This window comes from Hypanus sabinus, chromosome 16 (genome assembly GCF_030144855.1).
Source record: "Hypanus sabinus isolate sHypSab1 chromosome 16, sHypSab1.hap1, whole genome shotgun sequence".
In the NCBI taxonomy this organism is placed as follows: domain Eukaryota; kingdom Metazoa; phylum Chordata; class Chondrichthyes; order Myliobatiformes; family Dasyatidae; genus Hypanus; species Hypanus sabinus.
In genome coordinates, this window is record NC_082721.1 from 29380509 (window position 1) to 29396184 (window position 15676).

Consider the following 15676-nt stretch of genomic DNA (forward strand, 5'->3'; position numbering starts at 1 on the left):
ATTTGTTAAGTTGTATCCAGAAAGGTTTCTTAAATCAATAAGTGGATGGTCCAATGAGAGGAGGGGCCACATTTTATCTGGTGTTGGGTAATGAACCTGGTCAGGGACTGACCTTTCAGTGGGTGAGCTGTTAGGGAACAGTGACCACAACTCCTAACTTTCAGAATAGCGATTTAGATAAGGATAGAAATGGTCCTTACAGGAGAGTTTTAAATTGGAGTAGGGCAAATTATGAGGGTATTAGGCAGGAACCAAGAAGAGTTAATTGGGAACTTCTTTTTTCTGGCAAGTCCACATCAGACATGTGGAGGGTATTGAAAGATCAATTGCACCGAGTACAGGAGGGGTATGTTCCTGTTAGAAGGAAGGGCGGGGATGGAAAGGTAAGAGAACCATGGATGTCCAGAGAAGTGATGAAATTAATCAAGAAGAAAAAGGAAATGTAAACAAAGTATAAAAAGGGAAAGTATATAAAGCTTCAGAAGTTAGGATCAAAAGGAGCATGTGAGGAGTATAAAGAAGCCAGAAAGGAACTAAGGAAGGGAATTAGGAAAGCCAGGAGGTACCATGAAAAGTCCTTGGCAAGTAGGATGAAGGTGAATCCCAAGACATTCTGGACATACATCAAGAGCAAGGGGGGGCACTTAACAATAAAGTGGTGAAATATTTGCTTGGATGCGGAGAATGGGAGTGAGGTACTTAATGAGCATCTTACTTCAGTATTAACCAAGGAAATGGATAGGAGGACCAGGAGATCAGTTCTGAGTGTATAAATATGTGAGGGCATTTAGAAGTCGAGGAGGAGGAAATGTCCTCCTAATGAGTATTAAGGTGGATAAGTCCCTAAGGCCTGATGAAATTATCCCCAGGTTATTGAAGGAGGCAGAAGATCAGATTATTGGGACCTTGACCAGTATCTTTGTATCCTCTCTAGCCACAGGCAAGGTCCTGGAGGACTGGCAAGTGGCTAATGTTGTATCTCTAAGAAGGGAACAAGGAAACATCCTGGAAACTACAGACGGGTGAGTCTCATGTCAGTTGTAGGGAAATTGCTGGAAAAAATTCTTAGGTTTAGGATTTATGAGCATTTGGAAACTCTTGGCCAAATTAGTGAGAGGCTTTGTGAAGGGCACATTGTGTCCTACCAATTCGATTGAGTTTATTGACAAGGTGTTGAGAGAGACAGATGAGAGTGGTGCAGTAGATATTGTCTACATGGATTTATTCCCTCATGGGAGTCTAATCTTCTAGAAGACAGACGGTAATGGTTGAAGGGGCTTATTCAAACAGGAGGCCTGTAATTAGAGGTGTTCCACAAGGATCTGTGCTGGGGCCTCTGCTATTTGTCTATTTGTGATGTATGTTATTGACCCTGGATGAAAATGTAGATAGGTGGATTAGTAAGTTTATGGAAGATACCAAGATTGGTGGAGTTGTGGATGGTGTAGAAGACTGACAAAGAATACAGCGCAATATAGATCAGATACAGATGTGAGCAGATGGAGTTTATCCCAGATAAACATGAGGTGTTGTACCCCAGTAGAGCAAATGCAAGGCAGCACTACACTATTAAAGGCAAAATCCTTAATATTATTGCTGAGCAGAGAGATCTTGGGATCCAAGTTCATTGCTCTTTGAAAGTGGCTACACAGGTTGATATGGTGGTTAAGAAGGCTCATGGAATGCTTGTTTTTATTAATAGAGGCATTGAGTTCAAAAGTCAAAAGTTTATGTTGCAGCTATATAAAACGCTGGTTAGGCCACACCTGGAGTACTGCATACAGTTGTGGTCACCCACTATAGGAAGAATGCTGAGGCTTTGGAGAGGGTGCAGAAGAGGTTTACCAGGATGCTGTCTGGTTTAGAGGGCGTGTGCTATCATGAGAGGCTGAATAAAGTTGGATTGTTTTCTCTGAAGTGGCAGAGGCTAGAGGTTTATAAGATTATGTGAGTCATAGAGTATACAGGGAACATGTTTCCCAGAGATGAAATATCTAATATCAGAGGGCATGCTTTGAAGGTGAGAGGGGTAAGCTTTTTACTCAGTTGTGATTGCCTAGAATGAGCTGCCTGGTTGGTGGTAGAGCCAAATACATTGCAGGCTTTTAAGAGACATCTGGATAGGCACATGATGTAAGGAAGATGGAAGGAAATGTACATATGTGTGGGTAGGAGGGATTAGTGCTTGGTTGTTTTTGATGTGCTTTTTAGCTGGTTTGACACAACATTGTGGGCTGAATGGCCTGTTCCTGTGCTGTACTGTTCTATGTTCTAATAACAAACACAGCAGTGACCAGTTCTCAGAACAAGGTAATGTATCACTTTCAAATGCATGGGATGGACTTATTCTAACATGGTACCAACATACTGTTGTCATCAGCCCATCTGCCCCATCATTGGAAGCTATAGTGACAACACACTGACATAAAATAAACTGTGGCCTCATCCCAGAGGGAAACAAGCTGGTCCTCCTGTTTGACTTTAATGCAAAGGTTTGAAAATGTTCACTGCTCGAGTGGTGTGATTTGAAAGAAGGAAGTTGGGAAAGCTAACTCCACAAATGCACAATCTTGCCTTAACTGAGACTTCATGGCAACACCCCCCAGTCCAAACACTGGCATCTGACAGATTATAACATTGCCCAACTGAACAACAAGAAGTCTACCTACCTTACCTGTGCCAGGACAGGTATCAGTAACTGTTGGACTGACTATTGTTAAACTTATTCCATTTCCCCCCCATCAAACTGGCCACAAAACAACAACAGCAACAGAAACAGATTAAGTTCATGTTGGAGGTCACAAGGAATTTGCAGAAATAGTTCTTCTCAGACAGTACCTCACAGACAATCTAGCCACTCTCAAAAACCTGGTGCCACTAATTCTTGACTGCCCTACAGTCCATCAAAGGTTACCAAGTGTGAACAGACTCAGCTCCCCTGCAAGAAAATGCTAGGACTGATTTGACTGAAAATGCAAAGTGTCTTTGGATTGGAAGCTCCACTATTCTTCAAGGTAAAAGAAACAGTTCTGCAAGCACCCAAAAGCTGAAATCCAACAGTAAAGCTAAGACTTACAGAACAGATGGCAGTTGGGAAGAGTGTATCAAGTCCCTGATAACTAGAGTAGCTGCTGAAGCTTTAGCGCTGCCATGACTATCTATGACCCAAATTCCAATTACCAGCAGAACAGCTGTAAGTCTACTTGATTCAGTATACAGGTGTCCTGTATATTAGGGGAATTAACTAATTTGCATACTTAAAGTATGTCCATTATGCCCTGGCTCTATATTACATCTATCAACATCAATACAGCAGTAAATCTGTGCTGCTTCACAGAATCCTAGGACAGTTCAATAAAAATATATATATTTTTTAGAAGTTCAGTCACCAATAACGCTATCAAAGAACTTTCCTAAACGTAACTGATGTCCTCACAGGATCATATACATTTAGTTGGAATATTGTTGTGATCTTTCATACATTTCAGTTGGGGCAATACTCAGTGTCTGACATTGGTTCAGCTGTGGCCTACCGTTTGTTCATTTATGGGCTGTAGGCACTGTTAAAGTCGGCATTTATTTAAAATACTTAATTGCACTTGAGAAGGGATGGTGATAGAACTTCATGAATCTGCAGGTGTGCTGAAGAAGGAGCTAGGATTGATTGGATTGAAAAGGCAAGGTATCCTTGGATTGGACGCTGCACCATTCCTGAAAGGAAAAATTCTGTTTGGTAATGAGATATAGAACTTTAACCCAGCAGTGTCGAAAAATTGACAGTACATTTCCAAATTATGGGAGTGAGTGACTTGGAAGGGAATGTGGACACTGGTTATTGCTTACTGCTTGTGTCTGTTTAAGTTGTGGAAATTACAGATTTGGGGGTTAGCTGCAGTAAATCATAAACACAAGAAATTATGCAGCTGGAAATCCAGAGTAGCACACACAAAATGCTGTAAGAACTCAGCAGTTTGGGCAGCAAGGAATAAAGAGTCAACATTTTGGGCCTAGAGCTTATACTTCAGGTGGCTGGACCAGATACTTCTGATTAATGGTGATCTCCATGAAATTAATTTGGTTGCCACGGAATTCAACAATGCAATTGATTATCAAAGAAAGAAGGTCAAAGTCACTCTTGTTGGAGATGGTGATTCCTTGGAACATCGCATAAATATTACTTGACACGAGCTGATATGTTCTTCAATTCTTGCTGCATATGGCCAAGGTCTGGTTTGTTATCCGAAGAATTGCTGTTTATATGAATAATGCACAATTGTAAGCAAACTGCCTAATTTGACTTTATAATGGAAGGAAGAGTCAAGGATGAAACAGTTGTAGATAGTTGGAGTAAGGACACTACTCTTGAGGAATTCCTGTAGCTGTCTTGCAACTGAGCTGATTAATGCATGAATCTTTTTCCCATGGTGGTGGTATCAAAAACAAAAGGGTTTAAAGTGAGAGAAAGGAGTTTTAGATTTGAAGGCCAAGTTTTTTTTTATACACAGATAATGATTTAGATCTGGTACTCACTGCCAGAAGATTAGGTGGAATTAGATACAAACGCTACGTTGAAGAGACATTTAGACAGACACTTGAACAGGCAAAGCATAGGAGGAATCAGACCTAATGCAGTTAAAAAGGGTTAATATACAGTAGATAGGCAAATATTTGATATGTGTAGTGGGACAGAGGGTCCATTTCTGTGTTGTACAATGTTATGACTAAGTGAAGTGAGTCTGATTAGTGAAATTTTGACCTACTGGTAGAGAAATTAGAAGAATGAAATGGATTGTTCACTTTTTGGTTGAAGATGGGTGTAAATGCAAGGGTATTTTTGGGGCTAGCACATGTAGCAAATAACTATAGCAACTGACTTCAGCCACCAATCTTTAAATATGAATATAGACTGTAGATTAAATTGAAAATGCAGCCTATGCTCCATGAACCACTGTTAATTGGAAGACCAGACAATGCTGATTTAAATTAATTATTTGGATGTCTGTAGTGTGGTGTGAAGAGGGAGGTGTGAAGGTTGTGTGTAGTTCAAAGGAAGCATTGTAAATATGGAATTGACCTGAATTGCCCTTTGATCTTTAGCATATAAAATGCGTGTAGTGTTGGATCAAGTAGGTCTTTTCTTCTGAAAGGCATCTCAATCTGATGCCTGCTGTGTCTTATTTTGTTGAATAAAGAGACTGTTTCATATCTAACAGTACTCTCTGGCCACTTCGTTCACACGACAGCAGCAAACACTTCAGTGTTGGTTGCTCTCACAATAGATCCAACATCATTGAGTCTGGGGGATGTTCATACAGCTCCATCTTCATATTAGTTCTTTACCTGCTCACTATTCTATATGACTGAATGTGGCATGATTGCCGCATTTTGATTTGATCCATTTATTCTGAGATAGTTCAGCTCCATTGATGGCATGTTGGTTCCAAGGTTTGTTTATGTTGTGGCCTCATCAAGCAGGAACCTCATCTAAAGGCTGATTTATACTTGTGCGTCGCATCTACACCATAGGGTGATGTGCACCTCCCCAAAAAAGTAACTCGTGTCACGGCGATGCAGACTGCAACAACTGTGACTGGTCCGCTTGGTAGCATTGCATTTCCGGTTGCTTCTTCTCCGCCATGTCTGTACACTGATGTGAAACAGATGAACCAAATCGTCAAATCTACCTGCCGACATGCAAAAATGTTTGAAATGCATTTCCTCGTCCATGTTTCTCATAAAGAAGCTCAACACAGTGGCACAGAAACTCCACCACCAACTAGCGTTTTGGCGCACACCAATGCATGCTTGCTACGGTGTAGAGTGACGCAGAAGTGGAAATCAGGGCTACGGCATAGGCTGTGGTGTAGCCCGTACACAAGTATAAATCAGCCTTAAGGCTTCTCCTATTATGTTGTTAGTCATTTATAAACAATACTTAAAATTCAAACTTTTGTTGAGTAACTACTCACCTGCTTGAAACAAGCCTCTACTAGATTCGGTGGGAACATATTCCTACAGAAAGTAAAGAGAGAGAATTAATACTGTGACAATAGTTAAGCAACTATATTTGGATCTAAACTGTGTCAAGCATACTGATACTCCAAAAATAGAACAGAACAAGCAAGGTGTTGCTGATTTGGACAGTTATAACAAAATACTTTGGAGATATCATTGAGAAGGTTATAGGCATATAATTATCATTTGAATATTATTCTCAGCACTTGGCAAACAACAAAAAAAGTGCAGATAAATTATTCAAAATGAGCACACAAAATGTATTGAAGCTTTTTGGTACCTATTCCTCTTGGTCTTGAGCAAGAAAAGAGAACAGGACCTGCAGAACAGAGCTACCTACTGGAAGGAGAAAAAAGAGATAGGCCCTCAGTGGGCAGTTCTTTCCATCAACTACCTTTCGTGCATCTATGAGATATAACACTGGAGAAGAATCTAAGGTGAGGGAAGAAGTAATGATGGAGCTTTGCAGCTACACAGCTGAGTCACATAGCTGGTGGCCTTTATTGTCTATAGTCTGGGTTTTTGCAGGCTGATGCAAAATATATTCGTAATAACTCACTACTTACATCAAACTACATTATTCAGGAAGCCAGGATGTTCCCTACTACATGAGAATCAAATCTATCTGCCTCGCTCTTGAGAGTAACAGACATTGGTAATACATGGATTTGCAGGAATGTAGTGCAGGGAGACATTGACAATACTCACATCAGCATAAAACAATTCTCAGAATATTTGCAACCATAAGGGATTGCACATCCAGAATATCCAGCTGATTTGCTGCCAGGAACAGAGGATCATGAAGATCAACACCATGTACTGAGGGATGAACACCTTGCAGCAGTCCCTTCTGCCTACTGCCCTTGAGCCACAGCACCAGATTAAATGGTGGCTAATGGGGTGAAAGGCTATCTTTGCAATGCATGTATCCTGACTTCTCTCTGGAATGCCTCCCCCTTTTTTTGTTGCCTAACTAAATAACCATGTGAAAGGAGTACTGCTCAAATGTTGGGCCCTGGTGAAAGGAGCAGAGAAAACTTAAAGGTACAAGCTAACCTCATCTTCAACTGTTAAATCAGGAGAAAGCATGTGATCAGAATGAAGTGGAATATTAGAATTGGGTTAGATTTGAAGACAAGGTAATCTTCAATCACCCATAGACTCCAATTGTCCCGACAATGATGGTCAGCAAGATATCATCCAGTACTTCCATAACCTCACCACAGTAGAAAGATTTGCATTGTAGCAATGAGTAGTCTTAACCAATGCAATCTGAAGTCCAGCATTCCTGGTGGGGTCACCACAGAGGTAAGGTCAAAAGGGAGGTACCAGACAAATAGTCATTTGACTCTAAAGCCTCAACAGTTAGGAGCAGATGAAGAGAACTCACTTCTCTATGGATCTTATGGCTGATTAAGGCTGCAACAGAAAACATATTTCTGATTGCCATATAGTACCCCGCCATCAGATTCAGATTTGTCTTTTGTTAGGGAGTATGTGGTTGCCAGCTCACAACAATTTTCTCTTACTGAACGAAGTCAAGATCATACTTCCTCCTTAATGCCAAGTGCTACTGCACCTATTGATAAGAGAAAGTATGTTGGAGAGTTCTGGGCAGTGTGTGTGTCACGAGTTAATAATTTTCTGTGTGGTGAGGATGTGGGATGGTCAACTAGAAAGTGCGTGAGCAAGTTAAGGGGTACATGAACTTTGGGTCTCAACCCTATTTTGTAGTGTTACGTACTCGTGACACATGACAGTGGAGCCCTTGTCATGTGACTGGGGTTGAAGCTGTACTGGACTTGAGGTGATGGTCTTGTGATGGTGGTGACATCATTTTCCCGCCAGTAGAGATCATGTGACGGGTTTTTTTTACAGGTTATAAAAGGTAGACCCCACCCTGTGAGGAGGGGCAGTTCGTGGCTGGATTTGCCAGGTTGACTTCATGCCACTGCGTGTTTGAAGTGATGACGCAGTTTAGTTGAAGGATGAAGGTTTTATTTAATGCCTAGAGTTTAAAAGGTCATTGCCAACAGGTTCTTTATGATTCTGTTAGTTCGAGGAGATTAGAGGAGAGTGAAGATTCGAGGTTGGAAGTTAAAGATCGAGGAGAATCGCTTTCTACGGTGAAACAGGGGCGACCTTTGTTTGATCCTTATTTGGAAGGATTTCGTTGACTATCTTCGTGTTAATCCCTAGGTTTACCTAGAAAGGATTGAAGGTAGTGGAGAAGGAAAGGTCAGTGCCTTTAAGCCGTTCTGTTTCGTGAATTCTTCGTGGGAAGTTCGATGTCGGGGATCGAAGCAAGCGACGTGAAAGAGAACCTAAATCGTCTTATAAAGTCTCTCCTTTTAAATGGACTGTGAGCATATTGAACTTTTGGCAATACCACTTTAAAGAACTGTTTTGGAATACCACTTTACGAACTGTTTGAACAGCCGCTCAGCAGCTGTTTCCAGTTACGGTAGTGTTTGTTTACTTTTGGGGGGTTTGTTTTCTGTGTTTAATAAACATGTTGTTTGTTATAAGAAACCCTTGCCGATCTCATATATTTATTGTTGCCTGAATACGTAACAGTAGAGATTGCTGATGAGTCAGTGGCAAAGATTGGATTTGGGGATAGGTGGGATTTGAGATTTAATGATGCATTCACCGGATTTGATATTAAACTTGACATTAAACTTTTTGCAACACTACATCCTTGTTCTTGCAGGTTGAGCATGGATTTGTCTAGCCAAAGTTTCCCATGAGACAAAGTTAACTTGCTATGCGTTCTTTAACAGCATTAATTTCCAACAGCAAATTGATCCTTTTGGATCAACTGCTTTATATTTTTGTTACACTGAAGAATTATTCTTCTTTGTTGAATGTATGTGTATAGTGGCAATGTGAACAAAGTGGACAACACCAGTAAGGCCATAATTTTTTTGCCTGAATTACTCTTCAGAAGATGATAGCCCCCTTGAACTGCTGCAATCCTTGTGATAAAAATACTGCTACGGTATTTTAAACTTGTTTTATGCAGAAGTAGAAAAAAAGACTATTAAGAAAATATATATATATATAAAGCAGTGGGGATTCCAGGAAGCCAAAATTCTGCTGTTCTAGTCTCCTAAGACATGACAATGGAAAGGAGTTTACTGCTTCAAATACTTGGCTCCTCTACAGCTCAATTTCTCAAATTGGCACTAACAAGACAGAATAGATACCATCTCTGAGTCCTTTCACAGAACCCTAGAAACAGGAGTAAGTCATTCAAACCTTCAGTAATTTAAAGCCACCTCCTTGTGATAAAGGGTCACCTAATCCACTGCATTGATAGTTATGTGATTATTGCACAACAATTCACTTTTTATTTTGAGCCTTACTGACCTGATTAGATCCATGAATGCATCAGCTGCCTGCACCTGTTCAATCTTTCCCTCCCGATGTAGGTCAACTTTTGATCCTTTCCCAGGGTGGATGATCATTACCATGACAATTCCAATGAAAACAGCAATGATAGTTGTGGTCATGTAGAAAACCACGGCTCGAACTCCCATTTTACCAGATGCCTTGCTGTCCAGAGCTGCCATTCCTAACCAAGAAAAAGTAAAGAATAATCATTTGCAGACTGTTCTGCCAAGGAACGTGACAGAACATGTTACAGAACAAGTGCAGTACATCAATAATGACACTACATCATTACTTCCACCGCAATATTTTACATCTTGCTCATCAAAGAAGATGTAATACTTAATAACAAGTCTCTTATAGCCAAAACACCCCGCTTAACATCTGAATTCTTTTTTAATGTGGCCCTTTAGAATTAAATCTGTATTGTAACATATTTTGAATACTGTCATACTGCTTTCATACATTCTATCTGTAACATTCTGATAAATTTGGATTAGATTCATATTTCCCTATTTATAATAACACCTCCCATTAATGTGATCTGCTTCTCACTAATCAGTGTTTAATGTGTACTGACATAAACTGGTTTGAGGAATGGCACAAACCTGCAAACTATAGGTACACTTCCATTGTCCTGCACTTCCAAAGGCTAATGTTGTAGCCTAAGGGATGGAAATTTGCAATTTTCCTGAGTTTTTCAATTTGAAGTCTTTTATGTAGCTTCTATCTCTGAAGTTTTACGAAACATAATACTTGTTATTTAATTGTTTAACATAGCTTATTATATTTCACATTGTCAAATCATTTTCAAACAGTGATCACCCACCTCCTGTTTAATAGAAAGGAAGGATAGGTGGGAGAAGTGTAGCAGACAATATCAAAGCCAAGGTCAAAATCATAACCTTGTGGACACAAGGCCTAAGATTTTTTTCTGCTTTTCAATATTTCCAAAGTCAGCTTTCTGTCCCAGCACCGCCACTCAGAGATTATTGGTAGTGCTTGAGACATGGCTCTTAAGTTGGTTCCGTAATGTTGCCATAGGCAGTGGAGGTAGTGGGGATAAGCTCCCTGTGCTTATTAAATGGTCTGTATCTCAAATAGTCTCTGACAACCAAGTCTGGCTTCTCACCTTCGCATATGGCTTAGCTACAAAGCCCAGCAGAACCAGTTCTACTGAAGGGACAAAGGCGCGTTACTAACACTTTAAAATCAGTCGCTTTGGGCAGGTGGGGCTCGTCAGCTCATCTAGGGGAAGGAAAACTCTGATCTCAAATGTTCGCAGCCTTGCAGCTATTCCCACTCATGGGGAATACTTTGGGAGTAAACCCTGAGGAAAAAATGCAGAGCTGGAATCCTTAAGTATGGACAACTATTCATACGGTTGTCACAGTTCATAACTTTTTCATGAAATCTACAAAACAAAGAATATGAGTTGTCCAATTTTAAATAGTGTCATTGTACCTATTGTTTTCGAGAGTTAGTATTGGAATTGGTAAAGCCTTGAAGGTATATTTCAATTGTCCTCATTTTTGGACCTAATTAATTGTCTGAAGAGCAAAAAAACAGTGCCATATCAAAACTGGTCGGTATTTTTGGTTGGCATAAATTAATCATGGAATACATTCCTTTGGACTTTTTGACTTGTATGGTACACTCAAAAACAAATAGTTTTCATAAAACATGGCAACCTTTTCTGCAGTATGCAGATTTAAATCTGTCTGCTATACTAATAAGGGCTTTTGTATAGGATGTTGTGGTGATGTCTGTATTTTGATGGAATATCTGTGAGGGGAAGAAATGTAAGTATATCTGGAAATTGAAAGTTTTCTTACGCTGAGCAAAAAAAATTAAATAAAAAAAACTGGTCGGTATTTTTGAGTTGAAACACATAAGATGCAAAAGCCTCCTTTCAACAGAAAGCTGCCTGCTGAAATTCTAGACATGCCAGGGTATCTGCCCCAGTTAATTCAATCACCAACCATTGGATCAGAATGGAATCAAGGAAAGATAAATGGGGAAATTGAAGTCATGGCTTTTAGCATTGCAACGATAGAAAGTGGCTTCTTGAATCTCTGCTCTGTTGAAAACTGAGGTCACAAAAATGCCTAAGAGTGAATTTTCAGTTTTACTGCTGCATTAAAAACAAGCAGCAGCAGCAAACTGGAGGAACTCAGCAGGTCAGGCAGCATCTATGGAGAGGAATAGGATCGGTGAACTATTTATGGCATAATTTTAAACTCCATTCACTTGAAAAAGTGAAAATTCTCCACCAAGATACCTTTCAAGTTTCTTTTTAGCAATTCTAACAACATTCATGCAGTATATCTGCCACTTATTTTATATATTACATAACCATTTATATAATTCCTAATCATTATTCATAAATATTTTAATCTGTCATTATTCTGCAGTGTATATATACTATCCCGCACATTATATAATTTCTGAATTTCCATTGACTCTCTCAGGTTTCATCCAAAAATGTGGTTAAGTTGTCTTGAGTTTCGGAACGAACATGATGATGGTACAATAGAAATGGCCACACTCATCAATGAGTTCTAGGTATCTACTGTGTACTTCCTCACCCTGATATTACACTTGCAATGAGCACAGAACAGCACAGCTCAGGAATACGCCCTTCAGCCCACAATGTTTGTCAAACCAATTAAAATAATAGTCAAATATATCCTTCTATTTTCCTCACATTCATGTGCCTATACAAATGTCTTTTAAAAGTCCCTAATGTATCTGCCTCTATCACCACTGCAGGCAGCACATTCCAGGCACCCACTGCTCTCTGTGTTAAAAAACTTGCCCCTCACATCTCCTTTGCAGACCTCTTCACCTTAAATGTATGCCCTCTAGTATTAGACATTTCAACCCTGGGGAAAAGATACTGTCTGTCTCCTATGAATGCCTCTCATTCTTATAAACCTCTATCAGATCTTTCCTCAGCCACCTCTGCTCCTGAGAAAACAACCCAGGTTTGTCCAGCCTCTCATTATAGCACATGCCCTCTATCCAGGCAGCATCCTGGTAAATCTCTAGTCCAAATCAAATCCCCTCTCCAAAGCTTCAACATTCTTCCTACAATGGGGTGACTAGAACTGTGTGCGATACTTCAGATGTGGTCTAACTGGAGTTTTATAAAACTGCAACATAGCTTCCTGACTTTTGAACTGCTGACTAATAAAGGCAAGCATGCCATATGCTTTATTATTTAATTTTGTTTTATGAAATCATTGTTGAAAATGATGCTTTTTATTACGTTTGTACTGACCAAAATAAAAGTTCATTCATTCACCACCCTATCAAGCTGTGTAGCCACTTCCAGCAAACTATGAACTTGGACCCAAATATCCCTCTGCTTATCAAGGGTTTTGTCCTTAACAGAGTGCTGCCTCTTTACATTTGACCTACCAAGATGCAACACTTCATATTTAAACTCCATCTACCATTTCTCCAACTGGAGAAGGATGCTTATGTGAGAATGCTGCTCTTGAATTACAGTTTAGCATTCAATACCACAATTCCCTCCAGGTTCGACAAGAAGCTCAGAGACCTCTGCCTTCACCCTGCCTTGTGTAGCTGGATCCTGGACTTCCAGTCGGATCACTGGCAGGTGGTAAGAGTGGGCTCCCTCACCTCTGACCCTCAACACAGGTGCCCCTCAGTGCTGCATTCTCAGTCCCCTCCTTTACTCTCTATACACCCATGACTGTGTCACCACCTGCAGCTCCAATCTGCTAATTAAATTTGCTGACAATACTACACTGATTGGCCTAATCTCAAATAATAATGAGGCAGACTACAGAGAAGAAGTCATCATCCCGACACAGGGGTGTCAAGAAAACAACCTCTCCCTCAATGCCACAAAAACAAAGGAGCTGGTTGTGGACAACAGGAGGAATGGAGACAGGCTATCCCCTATTGACATCAATGGATCTGGGGTTGAGAGGGTGAACAACTTTAAGTTCCTCGGCATCCACATCACTGAGGATCTCTTGTGGAATGTACATACCGGCTGTGTGATGAAAAAGGCACAAAAGCACCTCTTGCACCTCAGATGGTTGAAGAAGTTTGGTATGGACCCACAAATCCTAAGAACTTTCTTTTGGGGCACAATTGAGAGCATTCTGATTGGCTGCACTATTGCCTGGTCAATCGCAGGACTCTACAGAGAGTGGTGCAGGCAGCCCAGCGCATCTGTAGATATGACATTCCCACTATTCAGGACATTTACAAAGACAGGTGTGTAAAAAGGCCCCGAAGGATCATTGGGGACCCATGTCATCGCAAACTGTTCCAGCTGCTACCATCCAGGAAACGGTACCGCAGCATAAAAGCCAGGACCAACAGGCTCCGGAACAGCTTCTTCCACCAGGCCATCAGACTGTTTAATTCATGCTGCTGCAATTGTATTTCTATGTTATATTGACTGTACTGTTTTTTTGTACATACTATTGGTTATAAATTCCTATAAACTGCACATTTAGAGGGAGATGTAATGTAAAGCTTTTTACTCCTCATGCATATGAAGAATGAATGTAATAAAGTCAATATAATTCAATTCCACCTGTATCTGCAACTGTATTCTTTGCAAGTCTTCCACACTATCTACAACACCACCGATCTTTGTATCATCTGCAAACTTACTAACCCACTCATCCAAGTTATTTATATATATATATCAGAAACAGCTGAGGTCCCACACCTGATCCTTGCTGAACACCACTAACTGCAGATCTTGTGTTAGGATAAGTTCTTTCAATCACTACCCTTTCGTCTTCTATGGGCAAGTCAATTTTGAATCCAAATGGCCAATTTGGACTATAGATTCCATGCATCTTAATCATCTGGATGAGCCTCCCACGAGGGACCTTCTCAAATGTGTTACTAAAATCCATGTAGACAACATCAATGGCTCTACCTTCATCAATCACCCTCATCACCTCCTCAAAAACTCAATTAAATTACTAAGGCACGACTTGCCCCAGAGAAAGTCATTCTGACTCTCCCTAATTAGGCCATGATTTTACATGATCCCTAAGAATCCACTCCAGTAACTTCCCTACCATTGACGTGAGACTCACTGGTCTATAGTTTCCAGGATTATCCCTGGTTCCCTTCTTGAATAATGGAACAACATTAGATACTCACCAGTTCTCTGGGACCTTGCCTGTAAAGATATTGGTCAAGGCCCCAGCAATCTCATTATATTTTTACCTGTAAGCCAGATGTTCCCCTCTACAATAATATCCAGTTGGATAACATTGGTACATTTTAATATTTTCTTCTTGGAATATTGCTGCTTCTGGTAGGCCCAGGACTTTTTGTCAAGTTCAATTAGCTAGTCTGGAATGTCTGGCTAGTGGGTGAACAGTGTAGTTTTATACTTATTGGCCTAAAATTTCACATGCATTTTTTGGTCTGTTTAAATACTATTTAGATAGTTTTCCTAACATGTTTTAATCTATAAAATTCTGCTTCAGAAAATCAAAGAACATTGAGTTAGTGCAGGAAAACATTGCAAAACTCGTTGAGGTTCCTTGCCCTATGTGACATTGGATCAGGAACAAGTGTTGTCGCATTGTTGCATATACATCTGACAGTTTGTCTACACCCCTTACAGGACAAAACACACATCAACATAGTGCTCTAGAGAGTGCTGTTTACTTCATCATGACTGTCCTAGTGACTCCTGGGCTAAGCGAGTGTTTTTCCAGATTTACTGACCCTGAAGGTCACAGCACCAACAGAAAGGATGGGCTCTTTGTAAGGGAGACTTTGAATCTATGGAAGCCAAATTCATGTTTTCAAAATAAGGCACCAAATACTATAGGGGCCTAGGTATTTCCTAATGAAAGATGACATCTTTCTAATATGGAATTGTTAGTTACATGACAAAACTCTCCAATGCTACAGCCAGGTGCATCTGTCAGGAAATTACCAAAGTTCTCCCTGTGAGGACACGAGTACTCTCACTGAATGCCTGCCTGTGGTAATGTAGATGCCTGGGCCCATTCTGTCTGCTCTTGTAGAAATAAGTGGTCTGGTCTTGTAAAGCAGGGACTATCAGTGTCAGAAAATGTAGAAGAGGCTTAACCCAAACCCAAAGCAGTGGAAACAATTTATCAGGGAGCGATAATTTTAATAAGAAATTGCAAAATAATAAGCAATGAAGGGCCACAAAACAAAAGTGAACAGGTTCTTACCATGTCAAGGCAACAAGATAACTGATGGCTAGGTAGAGGTTGGCTGGTTC

The 15676-nt window shown here is 40.3% G+C and overlaps 2 protein-coding genes across 2 annotated transcripts in view; one reads left to right on the plus strand and one right to left on the minus strand.

The window, feature by feature from the left end:
* The window catches only part of ranbp3b (RAN binding protein 3b), a 319866-nt gene that overhangs the window by 45842 nt on the left and 258348 nt on the right, over positions 1-15676 (plus strand). The window lies entirely within an intron of this gene.
* slc1a6 (solute carrier family 1 member 6) overlaps positions 1-15676 on the minus strand; it is a 78725-nt gene that overhangs the window by 31696 nt on the left and 31353 nt on the right. Inside the window, exons 4-5 of the mRNA XM_059991456.1 lie at positions 9388-9592; positions 5970-6012 (exon numbers count right to left, since the gene is read on the minus strand). Of these exons, the coding sequence (XP_059847439.1) occupies positions 5970-6012; positions 9388-9592 (248 nt within the window). The remainder of the gene's footprint in view (positions 1-5969; positions 6013-9387; positions 9593-15676) is intronic.